Raw genomic sequence first — 27,881 nt, 5'->3', positions numbered from 1 at the left:
AGATGCCAGGTTTTACACTCACAAAAGGACTGGTATGAGCTAGTCTCGATAGCTGAGATATAACAATAGTCTTCATTCATCCACTGATCATACACCTTTTTATTGCACCTACGGTTATCACCCAAGGGCCTTGCCAATTGCACACTTCTCATTCTGTTCTGTGCCAGCAGTAGTGGAATTGGTACAAGACATACAAAGAATACACAAGAACACAACAATGCATTTAGACAAGACCAAGAAATAATACAAAGAAAGGGCTGAGGCTCATAGACGCACTGAACCTGATTACAAACAGGGAGACAAGGTATGGTTGTCCACCAGATATTTATCATTGAAGGGATCTTGTAAATTCAAACCTAAATACATAGGCCCCTATGAGATTAGTAAGGTAGTGAACCCTGTAGCGATGAAACTATACTTGCCGTCCTCCCTTAAAATTCATCCAGTATTTAATGTTTCCCTTCTAAAACCTATAATGCTTGGCACACTACTACCTAAAACCCCTGACTAAGCAATGGTTGAGGATGAAGCTGAATATGAGGTTGAGGCAATCATTGATTCACGTAGAGTGAGAGGTAGACTTCAGTATCTCATACACTGGAAAGGTTATGGTGTTGAGGAACGTACCTGAAAACCAGCTAGCCAAGTACACGCCCCTCGCCTGTTACGAACATTCCACAGAAGACATTCTGAGAAACCCAAGCCAGTAGGGGGGCTGTGGGAGGGGTGTACTGTCAGGACTGCCGCATCAGCGGGGAGAGAGAAGGAACTACAAAGATGGCCGCCGCCGCTCACAGATGCGCATGTGCAGGGGGAAGTCAGGCAAGTTGAAATGCCAGCCCCCTGCTCGCGAAGACGCTTACCGTTCTAGTTTCCGCTCACCCGTATCTTCTGGTCCATCGCGCCCCTTCACGCCAGCGTCGGCTGCTTCTTGTTCGTTGGCATCCAGGATTTCTGCAGCTTGTCTTCATCGAGTGCCCCCACCTCCGCACTCCTGTGTCTTCTGCTTCCCTTCCTGATTTGCCAATTGCTCACAGCACTAATAGAATCTGTTATAAATAATCAGAATCCCTGATACTGTTTTCAATCAGTGGCTGTGCTATGTTATTGGCTTTAAATATATGAGTCCCAAAGGATCAATACAACGAGTGTTACCACACTAACACAGTACAAAATAGAAACTAATGAATAAATGCAAAAAAACAGGATTTTGTATTGTCTGAAGATTATTATTTGTTTTCAAGACAAAGAAATATATATTTTTGTACAACAGAGATAAACATTCAAAATAGGGTGCATGCATAGATATTATTTAGATATTCAAGGTATTGATTGTTTCTTCCTTTGGTATATCTAAATCATAAGTCCAGACTGCTCATAAATAATAATAATACAGTGATTTCAACTCCAAATCAGAAGAAAATCAAAGATGACAAATTAAATCAGAATGCAGAGTTGGACTAAATAGTCGACGTTTCGGTCTCTTTGGGAGTTTTTCACAAGACCATCATCAGGACAAAATAATCTTATATACAGTAGATGACCCTCTGTAAAAAGAACAACATTATGTTACAATATGTACATGTGTAATCAAAAAAACCTGGTTACAAATCTATACAATCTTTAATTGAAACAATCTATATTTATTTACATTTTTACAGACCTATTACTAGGTTTCTTAAAAAGTCGGTGTGGCGACTAAAGAACATAGAAAAAATAGATTTTAATCTAGCGTAAAATGTTAAAAGTCCAGAAAATTCACTAAATGATATTATGGACTCACTTTTTCTTAATTAGAGACACGTCACTTATACAGTCAAGGCGGCAGCAGCACTTTGAATGTGGCGTTGATGCGAAGAAAAGAGATAAATCTTTGTGCCAAAGTTTACTGTAAAAGATGGGGCCAAACGATAAGTTATTGTCTAACCCTAATTCCAAGCAGTACATTTGCTTTAGATTTTAGGTGAAAAAGTATTATTGATTTACCTCATATTATATACAGGAGTGTTGTCAAAGGTTACTGGTAGGATATCCAATTTTGATAATTTCCAGAACGCTCGTATATTTCTAGTTGGGTACAAGATATATATGCAGTTTAGATTCACAGCATATTTTTTAACCCACAGAAATTTAAATTGTTATTGTCAATTATAAAGGGATATGCGTTGTGTCAGTTGTAGTTGGAAAGAGCCATTAATTGTTATCGAAAAGCCAGAACAACCAAAGCATAATAGGCTGGTGATTGTCAATCGTATTGAATGTAAAAACCAGTTGGTCAGTTAACAGTACTGGTTCACATGGGGTATTAGACCTAATATATGCAATTGAATGAAACGTTTATTGCCATAAACATTCACAAAGGCATTAGACATGATCGTGGCAACCAGTTCGAGTGTTAATTAAAATTAGTCATGTGGCGTTTTTAGTAATCGACATCCTTATTATTGAATCATTTAAATGAGTCCTGGGAGACACAGAACAAAAATGATATCCCTTACATTTCTAGACGGGTATTCTATTCAAGAGGCCAAGGCTTACTAACTATAGAAATGCATCGGCGAAGCATTCCATGTCTCGATAGTTAAAACACGTGCAGGGCGCTTTGACAATAGTCCCGGTGGAAGTCCTTTCCTAAATTCACTTACTTCAAATTTCGATCGTAAGCCCGCCACAGTCCAGACGAATCAAGTCACGGCTTGCAACAATGTATACGTATTGTTGCTTGTTTATAAAGCGATACAGATCTCGAGGTGTTGCGTGATCTCGCGATACTATGCGATAAGGACATATGCTGTGTTTTTGGGTGTAGCTATGGCGGCCATTATAGCCTATGTAATTAGTATATTACCGATCCTTATTATATCTTAGTTCTGGTTGTTTGAAGAGCAATTTGATTGAATTGTAGTTTTAAGAATTTGAATCAAATACACTTTAACAATGTTGCATAACTGGGTAAAAAGGTTTTGGGCGACGTTGAATTGCTGCTTGTTCATAAGACGTCAAAGATCTCGGGGTATAGCGTGATTACGTGATAACACGCAAGGAAAACATTCACTATGTCTTTAGGTGTAACCATGGCGGCCATTTTAGCTTATGCAGTTTATATATTGCAAATCAGTGTTATATCTAGGTTTTAATTATTCGGTGGAAATTTTAAACGAATATTAGTTTCTAGGATTTGAATCAAATACAATTTGCAATGTTACATAACTGGTTTAAAAAGTTTAGAGAAAAACTTAAAAGAATTACAGTCTGTCAATGGCTAATATTTGGACATGTTTATATCAACTGCATAAGTCCTGTCACTAAAAAAGAGCTCACAGTCTCTAAATTTTACATCATAGAATAAGGACTCACAGTCTACATAGTTGTTGTACATATTTAACTAGATCACAGTATAGTTAACACAACATTATGATCTACACATATCTTTTATAAAATATGTTGTGTGATGACTGATTTCAAACTTAACCCAGATTTAACCATGCTTCTTAGAAGAGTTCAGGTCAAGCATGCAAGGGTATGCCACTCAGTACAGGAATTTAGTCCATTTTTTACACTATTGGCAATTTCAATCCAGCGGTTTTCTTTGATAGTCAGGGTTTTCTCACAGTTTTTTTGTCTGATGGATGGTTTCACCACATCAATCACCCACCAGGTCATTTCTTTTTCGGAATGTTTAGCAGAAGAATAATGTTCTACTAATGGAGCATTCTCAACTTTGCAGCGTATCCGTGATTGATGTTGCAGAATTCTCTGCTTTATCATCTGGGTGGTTTTACAGTTATACAGTTGACCACATGGGCACTGTATGCAGTAGATTACACTACTAGTCCTGCAGTTGGAAAAGTGTTTAATGGTGAATTTACGTTCATTAATATCAAAGGTTTTGATGTTGTTGGTGGTTTTGCAGGCCATACAGTTATTACATTTATAATGGCCTTGTACTGGGGATAGCTGTTTCATATTGTCAACAGTGTTTACATCCTGTAGTTCGTATGCATGTACTAAGCGGTCTCTTAAATTGGGCCCGCGTTTAAATGAGAACATTGGTTTTTCTCTCAATTCAGGTAAATCTTTTAACAGAGGCCAGTTTTTTGTTACAATTTTTTTGAGCTGTTGGCTGTATGTGCCAAAAGTCGTCACACATACAAGTGCTGCCTGGTTATTCTTAGGCTTAGTCTGGAGCAAAGTTTCTCGGTCATTGTACCATGCGCGTTTCATGGAATTCTTGAGGAGTTTATTGGGGTACCCTCTTTCGTGTAGTTTAGTTTTCAGAATTTTTGCCTCGTGAAAATAGTCAGACCGTTTGTAACAATTTCTACGCAACCGTAGAAATTGTCCGAAGGGTAACCCATCACGTAAGGATTTCGGATGGTGACTATTATATTTCAATAGGGTGTTACGTGTGGTTGGTTTCGTATACAGAGTTGTATAGATGGTATTCTCCTCACTGACTTTGATGGTTAAGTCGAGAAAATTAATTTCATGCGCATGATACTCTAAAGTGAACTGCAGGTGTGGATTCCTTTTGTTTAACCACTCATGGAATTGTTTCAATAGTTCCTGGTTTCCTTTCCATATAAGGAAGACATCATCTATATATCTTAGCCAGTGTAGGAAGGGGGAGGCTCTAGTTGGCGCAGTGTAACACTAGTGACAAGCAGGGACTCTCTCTTCCTTGTCAGGGCTGAGGGTTACCTTCCAGACAACCTCTGCTTACCCTCTAGGTAGTGTGGCTTAAGCAGTCTTAGGCTAATCTTTGGGGCACATAGGGTTAAACATTTGCAATATCACACCATCACAACCAACCCACCACACAATGACACCAAACTGTATTTGTAAAAATATATATTCTTTATATAAATTTCAAGCAGGCTTGTAAATACAGTTGTCAAACTTTCAATAGCGGTTCCAGTTTACTTAAGTTCAGGTTGCCACAGTTCTCTCTTAGCAATAAGCAATCTTTCGGGCCTTCTGCCCAGGTTCAACAAGGTTCAGTGTCTCGTAGCGCCTCAATGCGCTCTCTGCGTGGGCCTCGAGGGCCAGGAGCTGTGTGAGCCTCGGTTTCAGAGGCGGCTCGCGTTGGGAGCAGATAGCGCGGTGCGAGCTCGAGTTGCAGGACGCTCGCACCGTGAGGATACAACACAGTACCTTTCAAATTCTTGTGGAGCGGGCGGCTTCCAGGGGAGCTGTCCCACGTCGCGTTGCTTTTCCGGGGTCGCTGTTCGCTGCGGCTCTCAGCCGGGCAGGTCATGGGTCATCCGGGGCGGCGGTGCTCTGTGGCGGCAGGGTCCTTCCTTCGTCGTTCGCTCCGACCCTGGAGGCGGCGGCTGTGTGGTGGCGGCAAGTGGCAGTACGGTCCCCAAGTGCAGGACGTAACCAGCCAAAGTGCCGGTTGCAGCTGTGCGCTCACAGCTGAGCTGTCGGGCAGGCTACCGACCAGAGGGGGTTATCACAGGGCGGCTGTCCGTCTTCGCAGGTGGATTGACGGCTCGAAGCGTAGTCAATTCGGGAGCTTGGACCGAACGGGTCCTCCTTCACTTTGCTCTCGGGCTCCCGGTGCAGTTGCGGTCACGGTGCTCGGGCCAGCGGCGGCTGGACCTCACGTTGCTCTCGCTGTTGCTTTGGGCCCCGGTCACGGTGCTCGGGGGGATGTCGATGCCTTGGTTACGGGGAGCGTGGCAGGCTTGCCCAGGGCTCCCAGACCCCTCTGTCAGTACTGCAGTGATAAGCAGCACCCACAGTCGCTTTCTTCAGGATGTAGCGCCCACTGGTCCTGGGGCGCTGGTCAGGGGGCAAGTTCAACAGCAAGCCCTTGGAGATCTTTCAGCAGAGTTTGGCACAAAGTTTCTCAAAGCAAAAGTCTTCTTGTAGTCTTTCCTTTTCCTCTCCTTCTGCAGCAAGGCACCAGACACAGGCAAGAGTCAGCACCCTTCCTTGTCCTTCCAGGTCCTTCTCGTCGGGCAGAGTTCCTTCTGTAGCACAAACAGGATCTAATTTACAAGGAGCAAGGCTCCTTCTTTTATACTGCATTTCTTTTGTTCTCGCAGGCCAGGGGGGCCTTTGCATAGCCACTTTCAGTCCTTGAGTACTCTGGTGGGTGTAATCCGGCTTCTGCTTTCAGTGTGAGGGGCAGGCGCATCAGACCCCCACAGGAGGTGGAGCCAGCATTGTGCGGACAGGGGCAGCCAGAGTACCTTGCTGATGGGGCTTCGCCCTTCCTGGGCCAGGTGACGGCTGAGTCATCCGTCGCTCCCCAGGAGGGTGGAGCCAGCATTGTGGCGGCAGAGCACAGCAAGATTCAGAGTCAAGAGCCACTCCTACCTCCCACTAAGGTGTAATCTGCGCATTCACCACCTGTCATCCCCCAGCCCTGTCACTCACACATCCCAGACAGTCAGATACACATACCAGCAGAGGCGGGCTGAAATGGTTAGGCAAGCAAATGCTAACTTTCTAAAAGTAGCATTTGCAAACACAGGATACTAAAATAAACTTTACTAAAAGAAATATTTTATCATCCTGAGTTCAGGCATACTAAACACGACTCTCTACCATGCTCCCTGAGCCTGCTGGGATTATAGGGTGTAATAATTCCAGCAGCCCATTCTGGCCTAACGGGAGCAGGTAGCCTTCAATAGTGAAATACGAATTTAGTTGTAATTCACTACTAGGACATGCCACACACATCAGGGCTTGTCCTACCGTACACCTACAATGCACCCTGCCCGCAGGCCTACCATAGGGGTGACTAATATGCAGTCAAGGGAAGGTTCAGGGGCTGGCAAGTGGGTGCACTTGCCCAGCCGGCATGACAGTACGAGACTGCACGCGGGTTCTGCGGTGGCAGTCCCCAGACACATCTTATGGCTGCTTCTGTGGGTGGCGCAACCAGCGCTGCAGGCCCACTAGCAGTATTGACATTCACAAGCCCTGGCACTCCTAGTGCACTTTACTAGGGACTAACAGTAAATCCAATGAACCAATTATGGACATCAATCACATGTACAATTTACAGTAGGGAGCACTTGCACTGCGGCACGGGTCGGCCGTGGCGCAGTGCCCTGAGTATCGGAAAACCAGCAAAACATCGGAGGCACACCAGCAAAAAGTGGAAGGGAAACTCACGCCAAGGTGCCAGGTCTAACATGTGTCCCCTCCAGCTGAAATGTGGGGGGAACTACCCTTCCCCAGGGAGTTCCACATCACTAAGGCAGAAAAATCTGGACAGACCGTCAGCGTTGGCGTGATCTGTGCCAGGGCGGTGTTCCACCGTAAAGTCCATACTCTGTAGAGAAATGGACCACCTCAATAGTTTCGGGTTCTCACCCCTCATTTGCATCAACCATCTGAGGGGCCTGTGGTCCGTCTGAACTCGGAAGTGAGACCCAAACAAGCAGGGTCTTAGCTTCTTCAGCGCCCAGACCACAGCAAATGCTTCACGCTCTATTGCACTCCACCTACTTTCCTGTGGAAGTAACCTCCTACTTATGAAGGCTACGGGTTGGTCAAAGCTCTCCTCAGTCATCTGTGAAAGAACAGCCCCTACACCATGCTCTGAAGCATCTGTTTGTACTATGAATTCCTTGGAGAAATCAGGAGCCAGGAGCACGGGTGCCGTGCACATGGCAGTCTTCAGGGTGTCAAAAGCCTTCTGACAGGTGTCAGTCCAAATCACATTCCTGGGCTGCTTCTTAGAAGTCAGCTCTGTCAAGGGGGTCACAATCGTGCCATAGCCCTTGACAAACCTCCTGTAATACCCAGTGAGCCCCAGGAAGGCTCTCACCGCAGTCTGGGTCTTGGGGGGTTCCCAAGCCAGGATGGTCTCGATTTTGGGTTGCAAGGGTGCTACCTTGCCACTCCCCACTTGGTGTCCCAAGTACACCACGGAACCCTGCCCAATCTGGCACTTGCTTGCCTTGATTGTGAGGCCTGCTCTGCGCAAGGCCATCAACACTTCCCAGAGGTGTCGCAGGTGTTCTGGCCAGGTGCCACTGAACACCGCGATGTCATCCAGGTGGGCGGCACTGAACTCATCCAGCCCACCCAGCACCTGGTTGACCAATCTCTGAAAGGTGGCAGGGGCATTCTTCATTCCAAATGGCATAACCCGGAACTGGAAATGCCCATCTGGTGTAGAGAATGCTGACCTCTCCTTTGCCCCATCGGTCAAGGCGATCTGCCAGTACCCAGACGTTAAATCAAACGTACTGAGGAACCGGGCAGCCCCTAGCCGATCAATGAGCTCATCAGCTCTGGGGATGGGGTGCGCGTCAGTCTTCGTGACTGAATTGAGTCCTCTGTAGTCCACACAGAACCGGAGTTTGGGTGTGGCTCCCGGCGCAGCAGCCTTTGGAACCAAGACCACGGGGCTGGACCAAGGACTGCTGGAAGACTCAACCACCCCAAGGGCAAGCATCTTGGAGACCTCCTCCTTGATGCAGGCCCGGACCCTGTCAGTCACTCTGTAAGCCTTATGCTTCACAGGTAAGCTGTCTCCAGTGTCCACATCATGGACGCACCAATCTGTGACACTGGGAACCAGGGAGAACAGATCTGGAAACTGCCCCAGCAACTGGCGGCAGTCTTCTTGTTGTTCGGGGGTCAGGGTGGGTGAGAGGTTAACTCCATCCACTGACCCGTCTTTCTCACAGGCCACTAAGAGGTCAGGAAGAGGCTCCGACTCCTCCTCCATTCCATCATCAGTTGCCAACAACATGCCCACTTCGGACCTTCTTAAGTGGGACTTGAGGCGGTTGACATGGAGGACCCTCAAAGGGTTCCTGGGCGTCTTCATGTCCACCAAGTATGTCACTGGGCTCTTGCGCTCCACAACCTCAAATGGACCTGTCCACTTATCCTGAAGGGCACAGGGTTCCACTGGGGCCAGGACATACACCTCTTGTCCAGGCTGAAGCTCGACCAGAGTGGCATTCTGGTCGTACCACCGCTTCATCTCCTCCTGGCTTGCTTCCAGATTTGCCTCGGCAAGTTGTCTGAAGCGCCTGGTTTGGTTTCTGAAGGCCAGCATGTAGCTATATACATTCTGGGGAGGTTTCCTGGGAGATTGCTCCCAGCCTTCCGTTACCAAACTCAGTGGTCCTCTCACGGGGTGACCGTACAGCAGTTCAAAGGGGCTGAACCCTAGGGACTTCTGTGGTACCTCGCGATATGCAAAGAGCAGGCATGGTAAGAGGACGTCCCACTTACGCCTCATTGGACCTTCCAGGCCCATGATCATGCCTTTCAGGGTTCGGTTGAACCTTTCAACCAACCCGTTTCCTTGGGGATGGTAAGGCGTGGTGAACTTGTAGGTTACACCACACTCTTGCAAAAGGGACTTCATATACTTGGATATGAAGTTGGTCCCCCTGTCGCTCACCACCTCTAGAGGGAATCCTACTCGTGAGAAAATTCCCATCAGTGCACGTCCCACCACGGGGGCCGTCACTGTCCTCAGAGGGATGGCTTCAGGGTACCGGGTGGCATGATCCACCAAGACCAGGATGAACCTGTTGCCCATGGCTGTCTTGGGGTCCAGAGGCCCAACAATGTCAATACCCACTCGCTGGAATGGCGTACCGACCACAGGGAAGGGTTGGAGGGGAGCCTTGTTCCTTCCTCCGCTCTTCCCACTTGCCTGGCAAGTCGGACAGGTTCTACAATGAGCGTCTGAGCTCTTGTGCATTTGGGGCCAGTAAAAGTGGGTGACAAGCCTGTCATAGGTCTTGTCCGTCCCCAAATGTCCTGCTAAAGGCACATCGTGAGCCAGCCCCAGTAGGAAAGCTCTGAACTTCTGGGGTACCACCAGCACACGGGCTGACCCAGGTTCAGCAGCCTTAGGCTCTGAATACAGGAGGTCGTTCTCCCAGTACACATAATGTGTTTTGGCCTGAACACCATTGGCCTGGTCTGCAGCCTGCTGCCGCATACCCACGAGAGAAGGGCATTCTTTCTGCTCCCTGCAGAATTCCTCCCTGGAGGGTCCTCCTTCTTGCTGCCAATGGGTCAGCTCAGGCAGGTCCCCCAGTTCGGCAATCTGTTCCCCTGTAGGCTCCAGGGCTTCCCCCTCAAGGTCTGCTTCCTCCTGGACCGTGGGAACTTCAGGGGCCGGTTTCCCGCGCCCCCTGCGCCTTCTCCCTAAGGCCGGTTCCTGGGCCTCTCCCTCAGGCCCCAGGACCTCTTGATCACCCCTACTGGCTGCCATGGACCGGGTGGTCACGCACGCCCAGTCAGGCAGACCCACCATCCGCAGGTGAGTCGTCTTCTCCACCTTTTCCCAAGGGGAGTGCTCCAAGTCATTCCCTAGCAAACAGTCAACAGGCATGGTTTTCCTCACACAGACCTGCAGAGTACCAGAGACCCCCCCACTCGAAGGGAACTTGAGCCATCGGACACTGACTCTCTGAATTATCAGCGTTGATAACCCTACAGTAGGCATGGGACACAACCTGCTCTTGAGACACCATGTGCTGCCTCACTGCAGTCACACTGGCTCCTGTATCTCTAAGAGCCTCAGCTTCCTTACCATTGATGATCACCACCTGCCCATATTTCTTAGTGTTAGAGGGCAGGTAGTTTGTAGGGATCATCTCACTGTCTCCTAGCAAGACTAGGGTCATGTGAACGGGATCTCCACCCCCCGGGACCATCACTTCTTCTCCTAAGTGAACACTAGTCACTTGACGGGGCGGAGCACCAGTGGGTGCGGGTTTTCCAAACAGGCGACACTTGGGGTCACTGGATATGTGCCCCGGCTCACCACATTTGAAACAATTGAAGGGCCCCTTTGGAACAGGTTTACCTGTCGGGCCCCATTCTGCTTTGGGGGTGGGGGAGGCTGAGAACCTTTCTGCTGGTCCCCTTGGGGATTACTTTGGGGGCCTTTTTGGAACCCTTTGTTTTCCCTTGTCCCCCCCACTCTTCTGCTGGGGACCCTGCCCACTCTTGGCGGAGTCTCCCACTGGACCCTTGTGGACCCTGGTGCTGAGCCAGCGGTCCGCCTCCTCAGCAAGCTTCCTCGGGTTGGACAGCTTGCTATCGATCAGGTGTTGGCGTAACTCAGGAAAACAGTGATCAGACAAGTGCTCCCATGCAATTAAATCAAAGAGACCTTGAAAATCATTCACTTTGCTACCCTTCACCCAACCATCCAGTGCTCTGCAAAAATAAGTCACATACTCCACATACGTATTCCCACGCCGCTTAGTACATCCCCTAAACTTCTGTCTATACATTTCAGGGGTACGCCCGTACCGGTGGGAGGACATGGCTACCTCGTATGCCCTAAACCACTGTCCTATGTCATCCCCTTTAAAGAACTCTTTAACTACATCCTTGGGGATGTGCACTCTTGACTCTACCTGCACCGGCGTTGTGCTGCCACCAGAGGGAGGATGATCCAAGTTTTTCTCCTTTAGACTCATCTCCCTCATTTTCAATTCATAATCCATTTGGTGCTTTCGCTCTTCCAGCGCCATTCTTTTGGTTTCAAGCTCCAGTCGGATTTTTAATTCTGCCAGCTTTCTTTCATGATCCCTTGTTTCCTTCCTGTCTGCCAGCTCCTCTGGCGACAGGCCTTTACCAAAGCTGTGCACGCTGTTTTGCCTTTCGAGATCCCCCAGATCCACAGGTGCATTCTGCTCCTCAGTTGCATCCTGCTCCACGAGGGCATCTTGATCCTCCGGGGCCTTTCTGGACTCTATCCAGGCTTTCAGGGCCTTGTAGAGCTCTGGCTTGTTCTTGCAACCGGCGTGCGGAACCTTGAGTTTCTTGCAGAAAAACTTCAGTTCATTCTTTGAGTATTTGTCCAGCTTTGCGGCGTCCCACTCCACCTCCAACATCTCAGAGGTCGTGGACTCCGCTCCATCCAGGCTCTTCGTGCCCGGCATGGTTTCTTCGCTAGGGATCTTCTCTTGGCAAAATTACAACACAACCTGTGGCCAAGTAACTGGACTGAAATCACTGTGCAATGGTCAGAAGTTAAGGTATAGACACTGCAAATGTAAATTCGAAAATCCTCACCGTTGCGTCCAATGTAGGAAGGGGGAGGCTCTAGTTGGCGCAGTGTAACACTAGCGACAAGCAGGGACTCTCTCTTCCTCGTCAGGGCTGAGGGTTACCTTCCAGACAACCTCTGCTTACCCTCTAGGTAGTGTGGCTTAAGCAGTCTTAGGCTAATCTTTGGGGCACATAGGGTTAAACATTTGCAATATCACACCATCACAACCAACCCACCACACAATGACACCAAACTGTATTTGTAAAAATATATATTCTTTATATAAATTTCAAGCAGGCTTGTAAATACAGTTGTCAAACTTTCAATAGCGGTTCCAGTTTACTTAAGTTCAGGTTGCCACAGTTCTCTCTTAGCAATAAGCAATCTTTCGGGCCTTCTGCCCAGGTTCAACAAGGTTCAGTGTATCGTAGCACCTCAATGCGCTCTCTGTGTGGGCCTCGAGGGCCAGGAGCTGTGCGAGCCTCGGTTTCAGAGGCGGCTCGCGTTGGGAGCAGATAGCGCGGTGCGAGCTCGAGTTGCAGGATGCTCGCACCGTGAGGATACAACACAGTACCTTTCAAATTCTTGTGGAGTGGGCGGCTTCCAGGGGAGCTGTCCCACGTCGCGTTGCTTTTCCGGGGTTGCTGTTCGCTGCGGCTCTCAGCCGGGCAGGTCACGGGTCATCCGGGGCGGCGGTGCTCTGTGGCGGCAGGGCCCTTCCTTCGTCGTTCGCTCCGACCCTGGAGGCGGCGGCTGTGTGGTGGCGGCAAGTGGCAGTACGGTCCCCAAGTGCAGGACGTACCCAGCCAAAGTGCCGGTTGCAGCTGTGCGCTCACAGCTGAGCTGTCGGGCAGGCTACCGACCAGAGGGGGTTATCACAGGGCGGCTGTCCGTCTTCGCAGGTGGATTGACGGCTCGAAGCGTAGTCAATTCGGGAGCTTGGACCGGACGGGTCCTCCTTCACTTTGCTCTCGGGCTCCCGGTGCAGTTGCGGTCACGGTGCTCGGGCCAGCGGCGGCTGGACCTCACGTGGCTCTCGCTGTTGCTTTGGGCCCCGGTCACGGTGCTCGGGGGGATGTCAATGCCTTGGTTACGGGGAGCGTGGCAGGCTTGCCCAGGGCTACCAGACCCCTCTGTCAGTACTGCAGCGATAAGCAGCACCCACAGTCGCTTTCTTCAGGATGTAGCGCCCACTGGTCCTGGGGCGCTGGTCAGGGGGCAAGTTCAACAGCAAGCCCTTGGAGATCTTTCAGCAGAGTTTGGCACAAAGTTTCTCAAAGCAAAAGTCTTCTTGTAGTCTTTCCTTTTCCTCTCCTTCTGCAGCAAGGCACCAGACACAGGCAAGAGTCAGCACCCTTCCTTGTCCTTCCAGGTCCTTCTCGTCGGGCAGAGTTCCTTCTGTAGCACAAACAGGATCTAATTTACAAGGAGCAAGGCTCCTTCTTTTATACTGCATTTCTTTTGTTCTCGCAGGCCAGGGGGGCCTTTGCATAGCCACTTTCAGTCCTTGAGTACTCTGGTGGGTGTAATCCGGCTTCTGCTTTCAGTGTGAGGGGCAGGCGCATCAGACGCCCCACAGGAGGTGGAGCCAGCATTGTGCGGACAGGGGCAGCCAGAGTACCTTGCTGATGGGGCTTCGCCCTTCCTGGGCCAGGTGACGGCTGAGTCATCCGTCGCTCCCCAGGAGGGTGGAGCCAGCATTGTGGCGGCAGAGCACAGCAAGATTCAGAGTCAAGAGCCACTCCTACCTCTCACTAAGGTGTAATCTGCGCATTCACCACCTGTCATCCCCCAGCCCTGTCACTCACACATCCCAGACAGTCAGATACACATACCAGCAGAGGCGGGCTGAAATGGTTAGGCAAGCAAATGCTAACTTTCTAAAAGTAGCATTTGCAAACACAGGATACTAAAATAAACTTTACTAAAAGAAATATTTTATCATCCTGAGTTCAGGCATACTAAACACGACTCTCTACCATGCTCCCTGAGCCTGCTGGGATTATAGGGTGTAATAATTCCAGCAGCCCATTCTGGCCTAACGGGAGCAGGTAGCCTTCAATAGTGAAATACGAATTTAGTTGTAATTCACTACTAGGACATGCCACACACATCAGGGCTTGTCCTACCTTACACCTACAATGCACCCTGCCCGCAGGCCTACCATAGGGGTGACTAATATGCAGTCAAGGGAAGGTTCAGGGGCTGGCAAGTGGGTGCACTTGCCCAGCCGGCATGACAGTACGAGACTGCACGCGGGTTCTGCGGTGGCAGTCCCCAGACACATCTTACGGCTGCTTCTGTGGGTGGCGCAACCAGCGCTGCAGGCCCACTAGCAGTATTGGCATTCACAAGCCCTGGCACTCCTAGTGCACTTTACTAGGGACTAACAGTAAATCCAATGAACCAATTATGGACAGCAATCACATGTACAATTTACAGTAGGGAGCACTTGCACTGCGGCACGGGTCGGCCGTGGCGCAGTGCCCTGAGTATCGGAAAACCAGCAAAACATCGGAGGCACACCAGCAAAAAGTGGAAGGGAAACTCACGCCAAGGTGCCAGGTCTAACAGCCAGCATGATATGTTGGCTAAGAACGGATTTAGGTTGTCATAGATGAATTCTTTTTCAAAGTTATTCACATAGATGTTGGCTATGTTTGGGGCATAAACTGCCCCCATTGCCACGCCTTTCAGTTGTTGGTAGAACTTTTTCTCAAAGAGGAAAAAGTTTTGGCACATAGAAATCTTGATTCAGACCACTATGAATTCGCTGGGAACAGTATGTGGTCTTTCCCGGCTGTCTAAAAGATCTTTAATGAGTGTGAGAACCTCTTTTTGGGGAATGTTTGTATATAGACTAGTGATGTCCATAGTCACTAGGTATTCCTGTTCTGGGTTATAATCATGGTTTTCAAGTTTTGTTATCACAGTGGTCGTATCTCTGATATATGTGTCTGCCTGAGTTACAAATGGTCTAATGAAAAAGTCTGAATATTGGGCAAGTGGCTTAAGAATTGAATTGCAACCAGCAACAATTGGTCTCCCTGGTGGTTCCGTGGCATGCTTATGGATTTTAGGGAGGATGTAAATGGCTGGCACAGTTGGTGATTTGTTTATGAGAAAGGCAGCTTCTTTAGTACTTAGCCACCCTCCCTCAAGTCCTTGATCACTTAAAGTTTTTATTTGTTTTTCTAGTAGGGGGGAGGGATCTGATCTTAGTAGTTTATAGTTGTCTGCTACAGATAGTTGTTTCAGCATTTCTTGTCTGTATGCTTCACGGTCCCATAACACTAGACAACCACTCTTAAGCCACTTGCCCAATATTCAGACTTTTTCATTAGACCATTTGTAACTCAGGCAGACACATATATCAGAGATACGACCACTGTGATAACAAAACTTGAAAACCATGATTATAACCCAGAACAGGAATACCTAGTGACTATGGACATCACTAGTCTATATACAAACATTCCCCAAGAAGAGGTTCTCACACTCATTTAAGATCTTTTAGACAGCCGGGAAAGACCACATACTGTTCCCAGCAAATTCATAGTGGAATGTATCAAGATTTCTATGTGCCAAAACTTTTTCCTCTTTGAGAAAAAGTTCTACCAACAACTGAAAGGCGTGGCAATGGGGGCAGTTTATGCCCCAAACATAGCCAACATCTATGTGAATAACTTTGAAAAAGAATTCATCTATGACAACCTAAATCCGTTCTTGGCCAACATATCATGCTGGCTAAGATATATAGATGATGTCTTCCTTATATGGAAAGGAAACCAGGAACTATTGAAACAATTCCATGAGTGGTTAAACAAAAGGAATCCACACCTGCAGTTCTCTTTAGAGGTCCATGCGCACGAAATGAATTTTCTCGACTTAACCATCAAAGTCAGTGAGGAGAATACCATCTATACAACTCTGTATACGAAACCAACCACACGTAACACCCTATTGAAATATAATAGTCACCATCCGAAATCCTTACGTGATGGGTTACCCTTCGGACAATTTCTACGGTTACGTAGAAATTGTTACAAACGGTCTGACTATTTTCATGAGGCAAAAATTCTGAAAACTAAACTACACGAGAGAGGGTACCCCAATAAGCTCCTCAAGAATTCCATGAAACGCGCATGGTACAATGACCGTGAAACTTTGCTCCAGACTAAGCCTAAGAACAACCAGTTAGTTATACTGTGATCTAGTTAAATATTTACAACAACTATGTAGACTGTGAGTCCTTATTCTATGATGTAAAATTTAGAGACTGTGAGCGCTTTTTTAGCGACAGGACTTATGCCGTTGATATAAACATGTCCAAACATTAGCCATTGACAGACTGTAATTCTTTTAAGTTTTTCTCTAAACTTTTTAAACCAGTTATGTAACATTGCAAATTGTATTTGATTCAAATCCTAGAAACTAATATTCGTTTAAAATGTCCACCGAATAATTAAAACCTAGATATAACACTGATTTGCAATATATAAACTGCATAGGCTAAAATGGCCGCCATGGTTACACCTAAAGACATAGTGAATGTTTTCCTTGCGTGTTATCACGTAATCACGCTATACCCGAGATCTTTGACGTCTTATAAACAAGCAGCAATTCAACGTCGCCCAAAACCTTTTTACCCAGTTATGCAACATTGTTAAAGTGTTTTTGATTCAAATCCTTAAAACTACAATTCAATCAAATTGCTCTTCGAACAACCAGAACTAAGATATAATAAGGATCTGTAATATACTAATTACATAGGCTATAATGGCCGCCAAAGCTACACCCAAAGACACAGCATATGTCCTTATCGCATAGTATCGCGAGATCACGCAACACCTCGAGATCTGTATCGCTTTATAAACAAGCAACAATACGTATACATTGTTGCAAGCCGTGACTTGATTCATCTGGACTGTGGCGGGCTTACGATCAAAATTTGAAGTAAGTGAATTTAGGAAAGGACTTTCACCGGGACTATTGTCAAAGCGCCCTGCACGTGTTTTAACTATCGAGACATGGAATGCTTCGCCGATGCATTTCTATAGTTAGTAAGCCTTGGCCTCTTGAATAGAATACCGTCTAGAAATGTTAAGGGATATAATTTTTCTTCTGTGTCTCCCAGGACTAATTTAAATGATTCAATATTAAGGATGTCGATTACTAAAAACGCCACATGCCTAATTTTAATTAACACTCGAACTGGTTGCCACGATCATGTCTAATGCCTTTGTGAATGTTTATGGCAATAAACGTTTCATTCAATGGCATATATTAGGTCTAATACCCCATGTGAACCAGTACTGTTAACTGACCAACTGGTTTTTACATTCAATACGACTGACAATCACCAGCCTATTATGCTTTGGTTGTTCTGGCTTTTCGATAACAATTAATGGCTCTTTCCAACTACAACTGACACAACGCATATCCCTTTATAATTGACAATAACAATTTACATTTCTGTGGGATAAAAAATATGCTGTGAATCTAAACTGCATATATATCTTGTACCCAACTAGAAATATACGAGCGTTCTGGAAATGATCAAAATTGTATATCCTACCAGTAACCTTTGACAACACTCCTGTATAAAATACGAGGTAAATCAATAATACTTTTCCACCTAAAATCTAAAGCAAATGTACTGCTTGGAATTAGGGTGGGACAATAACTTATCGTTTGGCCCCATCTTTTACAGTAAACTTTGGCACAAAGATTTATCTCTTTGCTTCGCATCAACGCCACATTCAAAGTGCTGCTGCCGCCTTGACTATATATGTGACGTGTCTCTAATTAAGAAAAAGTGAGTCCATAATATCATTTAGTGAATTTTCTGGACTTTTAACATTTTACGCTAGATTAAAATCTATTTTGCCTATGTTCTTTAGTCGCCACACCGACTTTTTAAGAAACATAGGTCTGTAAAAATGTAAATAAATATAGATTGTTTCAATTAAAGATTGTATAGATTTGTAACCAGGTTTTTTTGATTACACATGTACATATTGTAACATAATGTTGTTCTTTTTACAGAGGGTCATCTACTGTATATAAGATTATTTTGTCCTGATGATGGTCTTGTGAAAAACTCCCAAAGAGACCGAAACGTCGACTATTTAGTCCAACTCTGCATTCTGATTTAATTTGTCATCTTTGATTTTCCTCTGATTTGGAGTTGAAATCACTGTATTATTATTTATGAGCAGTCTGGACTTATGATTTAGATATACCAAAGGAAGAAACAATTGATACCTTGAATATCTAAATAATATCTATGTATGCACCCTATTTTGAATGTTTATCTCTGTTGTACAAAAATATATATTTCTTTGTCTTGAAAACAAATAATAATCTTCAGACAATACAAAATCCTGTTTTTTTGCATTTATTCATTAGTTTCTATTTTGTACTGTGTTAGTGTGGTAACACTCGTTGTATTGATCCTTTGGGACTCATATATTTAAAGCCAATAACATAGCACAGCCACTGATTGAAAACAGTATCAGGGATTCTGATTATTTATAACAGATTCTATTAGTGCTGATAAATAGAAAGATAACAAAATCCCTTGCAGGTCCTTTTCTTATAACAAGTATTGCCCGAGCCCGCAAGGGTATATTGGGTTGCTCACCTACAGACCTTGTTTAATTGCTCACAGCTGCACAAAACTGTAGCTGTTCTTTAACCACAATGAGCAAGCCACGGAAAATGAGCCCTGCCTTACGTGACTGCAGACCAGATGTGCTCCCCATCCCACCCGACCATCTGTGCTGCAGCCAAAGGGCCAGAATACAAACGCTCCATCCCCTCTCACAGCTAAAGGCACCTTAGATGTGTTTCCCCAGCGGAGTGTCATTCATTCAGGCTATGAAAATAGAACATTATGAAACTGCTCTGTTCTTAGAATCGCATGCACAGGAAGAAGTGTTCTAAGAATGGCTGCAGGCAAAGTCAACACATTTAACAGAAAATGTTGCAAAGGAACAGTATTCGCATAAAGGTACTAGCTTTAAACCGATGCTCACCACATCCCTTTCACATATAACTGCCAATAAAATGCAGATCCCACCAAAGAAAGGAACTCTACAAGATCTTTAAAGAAGCAATGGTAAAGTCAACAGGTCTAAGCTTGACAAGATGCGGAGATACTTTGTTTGTTTAAAACATTTCATATAGCAAGAATATACAACAAAAATATACAAGCATTTGCATAGCCAATAGGTCTCGCCTTTGGGACCTTATAGATGCTTAGCCATGCAACAGCTGATGTTGTTGAACCAAGGATAATGTGCTGCATAACTAAATACTTATATGGTCCCAAAAGCTAGACCTATTAGCTATGCCAATGCTTGTTACCTATGTGTTATGGAGTGAATGCATGTGTTGTGGAATGATGTGGGTTGGATTGGATTAGTTAGTTGTGTAATTGTGTGGAGGGGAATTGGGTGGTGTGCAGAGGATTTATGTCTAGAATATTGTGACGTGGTGTGTCGTGGAATTATGTGGATGGTATTGATGCGGTCTTGAGGGTATTGGAATTATGCTGAGTGGGAGGAGTCCGTTTAGGAAGCGGTTACGCAGAAACAATAGATAATGTATAACCACCAGCACAGCATTTTCATAAACTATATTTATGACACAATATTGACCTCCGATGATGTCGTTCTATAGGCTGTTATCACAAGGAGGATCAGTTGTGAAATATTCATTCAGTATTGTTTTGCTAAAAGTAACTAGAGCTATGATTTGTAAGTGCTTTGCTTTTGAAACTCTTGTTTTTGTTTAAGTTACAGGTGCTTCCAGCTCGACTGAAAATTCCAAGAAAGATGTTTTGAGGATAATTCTCGTGGGTAAAACTGGAGCTGGGAAGAGCGCCGTCGGTAACAGCATCCTGGGGAGAGAAGCGTTTGAGGCCAGACCCTCACCAGTGTCAGTGACCAAGGGGTGTCAGAAAGAGATGGGTGACCTCCAGGGGCGACGCCTGGCGGTGGTGGACACCCCCGGATTCTTCGACACCACCCTCAGTAATCTGAAAATCATTAAAGAGATTGTCCGGTGCGCGGTGCTCAGCGCCCCGGGGCCGCACGCCATAGTGCTGGTGCTGCAGGCGGGGCGGTTCACGGAGGAAGAGGGGAAGGCGGTGGGAATAATTCGAGATGTATTCGGGCGAGGAGCGGAACGGTACATGGTGCTACTACAGATAGTTGTTTCAGCATTTCTTGTCTGTATGCTTCACGGTCCCATAACACTAGACAACCACTCTTAAGCCACTTGCCCAATATTCAGACTTTTTCATTAGACCATTTGTAACTCAGGCAGACACATATATCAGAGATACGACCACTGTGATAACAAAACTTGAAAACCATGATTATAACCCAGAACAGGAATACCTAGTGACTATGGACATCACTAGTCTATATACAAACATTCCCCAAGAAGAGGTTCTCACACTCATTTAAGATCTTTTAGACAGCCGGGAAAGACCACATACTGTTCCCAGCAAATTCATAGTGGAATGTATCAAGATTTCTATGTGCCAAAACTTTTTCCTCTTTGAGAAAAAGTTCTACCAACAACTGAAAGGCGTGGCAATGGGGGCAGTTTATGCCCCAAACATAGCCAACATCTATGTGAATAACTTTGAAAAAGAATTCATCTATGACAACCTAAATCCGTTCTTGGCCAACATATCATGCTGGCTAAGATATATAGATGATGTCTTCCTTATATGGAAAGGAAACCAGGAACTATTGAAACAATTCCATGAGTGGTTAAACAAAAGGAATCCACACCTGCAGTTCTCTTTAGAGGTCCATGCGCACGAAATGAATTTTCTCGACTTAACCATCAAAGTCAGTGAGGAGAATACCATCTATACAACTCTGTATACGAAACCAACCACACGTAACACCCTATTGAAATATAATAGTCACCATCCGAAATCCTTACGTGATGGGTTACCCTTCGGACAATTTCTACGGTTACGTAGAAATTGTTACAAACGGTCTGACTATTTTCATGAGGCAAAAATTCTGAAAACTAAACTACACGAGAGAGGGTACCCCAATAAGCTCCTCAAGAATTCCATGAAACGCGCATGGTACAATGACCGTGAAACTTTGCTCCAGACTAAGCCTAAGAACAACCAGTTAGTTATACTGTGATCTAGTTAAATATTTACAACAACTATGTAGACTGTGAGTCCTTATTCTATGATGTAAAATTTAGAGACTGTGAGCGCTTTTTTAGCGACAGGACTTATGCCGTTGATATAAACATGTCCAAACATTAGCCATTGACAGACTGTAATTCTTTTAAGTTTTTCTCTAAACTTTTTAAACCAGTTATGTAACATTGCAAATTGTATTTGATTCAAATCCTAGAAACTAATATTCGTTTAAAATGTCCACCGAATAATTAAAACCTAGATATAACACTGATTTGCAATATATAAACTGCATAGGCTAAAATGGCCGCCATGGTTACACCTAAAGACATAGTGAATGTTTTCCTTGCGTGTTATCACGTAATCACGCTATACCCGAGATCTTTGACGTCTTATAAACAAGCAGCAATTCAACGTCGCCCAAAACCTTTTTACCCAGTTATGCAACATTGTTAAAGTGTTTTTGATTCAAATCCTTAAAACTACAATTCAATCAAATTGCTCTTCGAACAACCAGAACTAAGATATAATAAGGATCTGTAATATACTAATTACATAGGCTATAATGGCCGCCAAAGCTACACCCAAAGACACAGCATATGTCCTTATCGCATAGTATCGCGAGATCACGCAACACCTCGAGATCTGTATCGCTTTATAAACAAGCAACAATACGTATACATTGTTGCAAGCCGTGACTTGATTCATCTGGACTGTGGCGGGCTTACGATCAAAATTTGAAGTAAGTGAATTTAGGAAAGGACTTTCACCGGGACTATTGTCAAAGCGCCCTGCACGTGTTTTAACTATCGAGACATGGAATGCTTCGCCGATGCATTTCTATAGTTAGTAAGCCTTGGCCTCTTGAATAGAATACCGTCTAGAAATGTTAAGGGATATAATTTTTCTTCTGTGTCTCCCAGGACTAATTTAAATGATTCAATATTAAGGATGTCGATTACTAAAAACGCCACATGCCTAATTTTAATTAACACTCGAACTGGTTGCCACGATCATGTCTAATGCCTTTGTGAATGTTTATGGCAATAAACGTTTCATTCAATGGCATATATTAGGTCTAATACCCCATGTGAACCAGTACTGTTAACTGACCAACTGGTTTTTACATTCAATACGACTGACAATCACCAGCCTATTATGCTTTGGTTGTTCTGGCTTTTCGATAACAATTAATGGCTCTTTCCAACTACAACTGACACAACGCATATCCCTTTATAATTGACAATAACAATTTACATTTCTGTGGGATAAAAAATATGCTGTGAATCTAAACTGCATATATATCTTGTACCCAACTAGAAATATACGAGCGTTCTGGAAATGATCAAAATTGTATATCCTACCAGTAACCTTTGACAACACTCCTGTATAAAATACGAGGTAAATCAATAATACTTTTCCACCTAAAATCTAAAGCAAATGTACTGCTTGGAATTAGGGTGGGACAATAACTTATCGTTTGGCCCCATCTTTTACAGTAAACTTTGGCACAAAGATTTATCTCTTTGCTTCGCATCAACGCCACATTCAAAGTGCTGCTGCCGCCTTGACTATATATGTGACGTGTCTCTAATTAAGAAAAAGTGAGTCCATAATATCATTTAGTGAATTTTCTGGACTTTTAACATTTTACGCTAGATTAAAATCTATTTTGCCTATGTTCTTTAGTCGCCACACCGACTTTTTAAGAAACATAGGTCTGTAAAAATGTAAATAAATATAGATTGTTTCAATTAAAGATTGTATAGATTTGTAACCAGGTTTTTTTGATTACACATGTACATATTGTAACATAATGTTGTTCTTTTTACAGAGGGTCATCTACTGTATATAAGATTATTTTGTCCTGATGATGGTCTTGTGAAAAACTCCCAAAGAGACCGAAACGTCGACTATTTAGTCCAACTCTGCATTCTGATTTAATTTGTCATCTTTGATTTTCCTCTGATTTGGAGTTGAAATCACTGTATTATTATTTATGAGCAGTCTGGACTTATGATTTAGATATACCAAAGGAAGAAACAATTGATACCTTGAATATCTAAATAATATCTATGTATGCACCCTATTTTGAATGTTTATCTCTGTTGTACAAAAATATATATTTCTTTGTCTTGAAAACAAATAATAATCTTCAGACAATACAAAATCCTGTTTTTTTGCATTTATTCATTAGTTTCTATTTTGTACTGTGTTAGTGTGGTAACACTCGTTGTATTGATCCTTTGGGACTCATATATTTAAAGCCAATAACATAGCACAGCCACTGATTGAAAACAGTATCAGGGATTCTGATTATTTATAACAGATTCTATTAGTGCTGATAAATAGAAAGATAACAAAATCCCTTGCAGGTCCTTTTCTTATAACAAGTATTGCCCGAGCCCGCAAGGGTATATTGGGTTGCTCACCTACAGACCTTGTTTAATTGCTCACAGCTGCACAAAACTGTAGCTGTTCTTTAACCACAATGAGCAAGCCACGGAAAATGAGCCCTGCCTTACGTGACTGCAGACCAGATGTGCTCCCCATCCCACCCGACCATCTGTGCTGCAGCCAAAGGGCCAGAATACAAACGCTCCATCCCCTCTCACAGCTAAAGGCACCTTAGATGTGTTTCCCCAGCGGAGTGTCATTCATTCAGGCTATGAAAATAGAACATTATGAAACTGCTCTGTTCTTAGAATCGCATGCACAGGAAGAAGTGTTCTAAGAATGGCTGCAGGCAAAGTCAACACATTTAACAGAAAATGTTGCAAAGGAACAGTATTCGCATAAAGGTACTAGCTTTAAACCGATGCTCACCACATCCCTTTCACATATAACTGCCAATAAAATGCAGATCCCACCAAAGAAAGGAACTCTACAAGATCTTTAAAGAAGCAATGGTAAAGTCAACAGGTCTAAGCTTGACAAGATGCGGAGATACTTTGTTTGTTTAAAACATTTCATATAGCAAGAATATACAACAAAAATATACAAGCATTTGCATAGCCAATAGGTCTCGCCTTTGGGACCTTATAGATGCTTAGCCATGCAACAGCTGATGTTGTTGAACCAAGGATAATGTGCTGCATAACTAAATACTTATATGGTCCCAAAAGCTAGACCTATTAGCTATGCCAATGCTTGTTACCTATGTGTTATGGAGTGAATGCATGTGTTGTGGAATGATGTGGGTTGGATTGGATTAGTTAGTTGTGTAATTGTGTGGAGGGGAATTGGGTGGTGTGCAGAGGATTTATGTCTAGAATATTGTGACGTGGTGTGTCGTGGAATTATGTGGATGGTATTGATGCGGTCTTGAGGGTATTGGAATTATGCTGAGTGGGAGGAGTCCGTTTAGGAAGCGGTTACGCAGAAACAATAGATAATGTATAACCACCAGCACAGCATTTTCATAAACTATATTTATGACACAATATTGACCTCCGATGATGTCGTTCTATAGGCTGTTATCACAAGGAGGATCAGTTGTGAAATATTCATTCAGTATTGTTTTGCTAAAAGTAACTAGAGCTATGATTTGTAAGTGCTTTGCTTTTGAAACTCTTGTTTTTGTTTAAGTTACAGGTGCTTCCAGCTCGACTGAAAATTCCAAGAAAGATGTTTTGAGGATAATTCTCGTGGGTAAAACTGGAGCTGGGAAGAGCGCCGTCGGTAACAGCATCCTGGGGAGAGAAGCGTTTGAGGCCAGACCCTCACCAGTGTCAGTGACCAAGGGGTGTCAGAAAGAGATGGGTGACCTCCAGGGGCGACGCCTGGCGGTGGTGGACACCCCCGGATTCTTCGACACCACCCTCAGTAATCTGAAAATCATTAAAGAGATTGTCCGGTGCGCGGTGCTCAGCGCCCCGGGGCCGCACGCCATAGTGCTGGTGCTGCAGGCGGGGCGGTTCACGGAGGAAGAGGGGAAGGCGGTGGGAATAATTCGAGATGTATTCGGGCGAGGAGCGGAACGGTACATGGTGCTGCTGTTCACCCGGGGAGACGGGTTAAAGAACCAGACAATTGAATCCTTTGTTGGAGAGGCAGAGGGTAAACTGGCCGAGTTGATTGACGCCTGTGGAGGCCGCTACTGCGCTTTCAACAACTCTGAGACTGCATCAGGAGGAGAAAAGGAGGAGCAGCGAAAAGAGCTGATCGACATGATTGACAGGATGGTGGAAGAGAACGGAGGGCAGTGGTACCAGCATCCCATGTACGAAAAGGCCGAGAAGGCCTTCAAGAAAAAACACGCAGAGATCAAGGCAAAGCTCCAAGAAGAGCTCAGACAAGGAGAAGCACGTATACTGGAGGAGAAAAACAAAGCCATGGAGCGGGAGAATAAAACGAACAAAATGAAATTAATTGTTCAAAACGCGACAAGGATCTCGGTAAACATTCAGAATGAGTTTATAAAAAAACTAGAAAACATTTCCGTGGAGGTGGAGAGGGCCTTGTTAGATCGAGTTGGTAAAAGTTTTTTTGAAGTATTTGGAGAAGAAACTCGGGACTGGGGAATCGTGGGCGGGATGATAGGAGCTGCAGCCGGGTCCTTTGCGGGTCTGGTGGGACAAGCTGCTGGGAAAGTGATTGGGCAAGGCGTTGGCTTTCTGGCCGGCGCTGCCGCAGCATTGATTTCGCACATGTATGGTGTATAAAGCAGGGGTCCCTCACCAAAATGGAAGATCTTCACTTAGTGTGATTCCATTGGTTACAGTGGTATTCATTTACTATTAAAATATAGTATTCATTTAGTAAGCATGAAGTCTAAGTAGTATGCCCACAAGCCGAAATATGCTAATGAGGGAATACTAGTTCTACTCAACTACCCTTCAAATACATAATGAACACTTCAATTGATTGCTAAAAGAAGACTAGTAGTATTCTAGAAGAATAGTATTTGACGCTTAGTAGTATTCTGTTAGTGTTTTTTAATAAGTATGTGCTTAGTATTCTATTAGTATTCAAGAAGTACCACTCACATATCAGTAGTCTTCATGCACTAGCTGTAGTAATTAGGTCCACGCTGTTGTGATGTTTCAAGAGGATTTATTCAAGATAGTTACAGCTTTGAAGTATAGATGTAATTAGCCCCACCAGGAGCAGCCAGCAAGGCTCTCAGCCCTTCTCCAACTGTCTGCTCCATGCCCCAACATTCTAAGTGACATCAATATTATAGAATTCTACAGTGGAGGGTGAAAAGCAAGTAAGGCATTTTAACTAGGATATTACATATCCTCTTCTCTTCCAAATGAAAACAAAAGAAAAGACAAAATGCATTCAGGTGTATTAGCTAGAAGAGAAAAGAGTGCTAGAAAGAAACAAAGCAAAAGAAGAGACAAAGAAGGCAACAAAGAAAAACAGAAAGAAACAGATAGACATATCCTCTTTTCTGATAATTATGAGAAAGAAACAAGGCGAAGAAAAAGAAATAAGGAAGAAACCATCAATGATTACTCACTGCACACCAACTGGCCAGGAAAGCATGCGAGTGAGCAATCCACATCAGGAGAAAAGAAGGCGACAGAGAAAGAGAAATACAATGTAAAACTCCTTCTCCATACATTTTAAACATTTGAGTAATGAATAAAGATAAAAAGTACTGGGTGTTAACAAGAGAAAATCAACTGTCGTGCACAGTCAAAATAAAACATTCAACCCAACTAGACACCTTAAGTAAGGTAACAACGTGCACCGTAGTGAAAAGCAAGTAAGGCATTTTAACTAGGATATTACACTAGCCTTCCCAAAAATAATACTACTGAATACTAAAATTGTCATAAATTAGTCTTCAAATGCTATAAAAAGACAGGTTAATCACTAAATGTAGTATTCCACTTCGGTAAGGGGTGTGCCACAACACACTGCAGCCCCTGCAGACTGGGATAACCCCCACTCCTTCTAGAACCCCCTTAACCCCCTCCACCCCCCCTCGCAGGGTGACCCCATGTAAGAGTGGAGGCTGAGAGCCACTTCTGGCAGGTACACAGGTCACCCTGGCATCTGCCGTATGTCACAGCTCGGACTCGTGCCACCCCATGTCACACATTCCTGCATACTGTTTCACGTGAAGTAGTGTGGCTCACTGGTTAGAGGCGGCAGACCCGAGAGCAGAGGACGGCCCGGGACCAGGGTTCGATTCCCGGCGCGGCAGGTTTCTGGACCAGGGTCAGCGGACTCGATAATTCTCTCGCCTCGGTGCGCACTCTGATCAGCGATCACACTCGGCAACTCTGGGCATTAGCTTGCCTCATCTTCACTAACGGCCCCACCAGACCGCCGGGGATGCCTGGTCTCACCCTGGAGATACCCATTAAGGGACCATCTCTCAGGGAAGCCAGGAAGGGTTTTGCAGCGGTCGAAGCGCCTTGGGACCCTACGGGTAAGTAGTGCGCTATATAAATGCCTATACATTTACATTTACATTTACATTTACGCCAAAGTACAGAAATAACTGGTGCACAATTCACAAGGTTACTCTCATTTGGTAAAAATAAAAAATTTAAAAACAAATATCTGTAAATGGGGGTTGAACCCTAGTCCTAATCAGTATTCACCACCAGACTAACTGATTTGATCATTTATGGCGTGGCTACAAGTTTTTTTAAGCTAAGGAAAGTACAGTAGTCCTTCTTCTACCATCATGATTCTTACCTTTTATATGCCACACACTCACAAATGTTATTA

General features: G+C 44.7%; 1 protein-coding gene across 1 annotated transcript; it reads left to right on the top strand.

Annotated features, from left to right (window-relative positions):
- The first annotated feature begins 514 nt into the window (after window positions 1-514).
- On the top strand, window positions 515-25,852 carry LOC147725278 (GTPase IMAP family member 7-like). Its single transcript, XM_086918232.1, has 3 exons — window positions 515-575; window positions 19,807-20,244; window positions 24,777-25,852. The coding sequence occupies exons 1-3, from the start codon at window positions 515-517 to the stop codon at window positions 25,850-25,852; spliced, it is 1,575 nt and encodes a 524-aa protein (XP_086774358.1).
- The last annotated feature ends 2,029 nt before the right edge of the window (window positions 25,853-27,881 follow it).

The sequence above is a fragment of the Lissotriton vulgaris genome, chromosome 4_1 (assembly GCF_964263255.1).
Source record: "Lissotriton vulgaris chromosome 4_1, aLisVul1.2, whole genome shotgun sequence".
In the NCBI taxonomy this organism is placed as follows: domain Eukaryota; kingdom Metazoa; phylum Chordata; class Amphibia; order Caudata; family Salamandridae; genus Lissotriton; species Lissotriton vulgaris.
The sequence above is the reverse complement of the archived record's forward strand: the minus strand, read 5'-3'. Positions and strand labels throughout refer to the sequence as shown.

Excerpts from the sequence above, each read along its gene's own strand:
- LOC147725278 (XM_086918232.1), top strand. The coding sequence starts at position 515 with ATGGTTGAGGATGAAGCTGAATATGAGGTTGAGGCAATCATTGATTCA. Across the intron at positions 576-19,806 it reads TGATTCACGTAGAGTGAGAG|TTACAGGTGCTTCCAGCTCG; the intron begins GTAGACTTCAGT and ends TTTTTGTTTAAG. Across the intron at positions 20,245-24,776 it reads TGTTTCAGCATTTCTTGTCT|TTACAGGTGCTTCCAGCTCG; the intron begins GTATGCTTCACG and ends TTTTTGTTTAAG.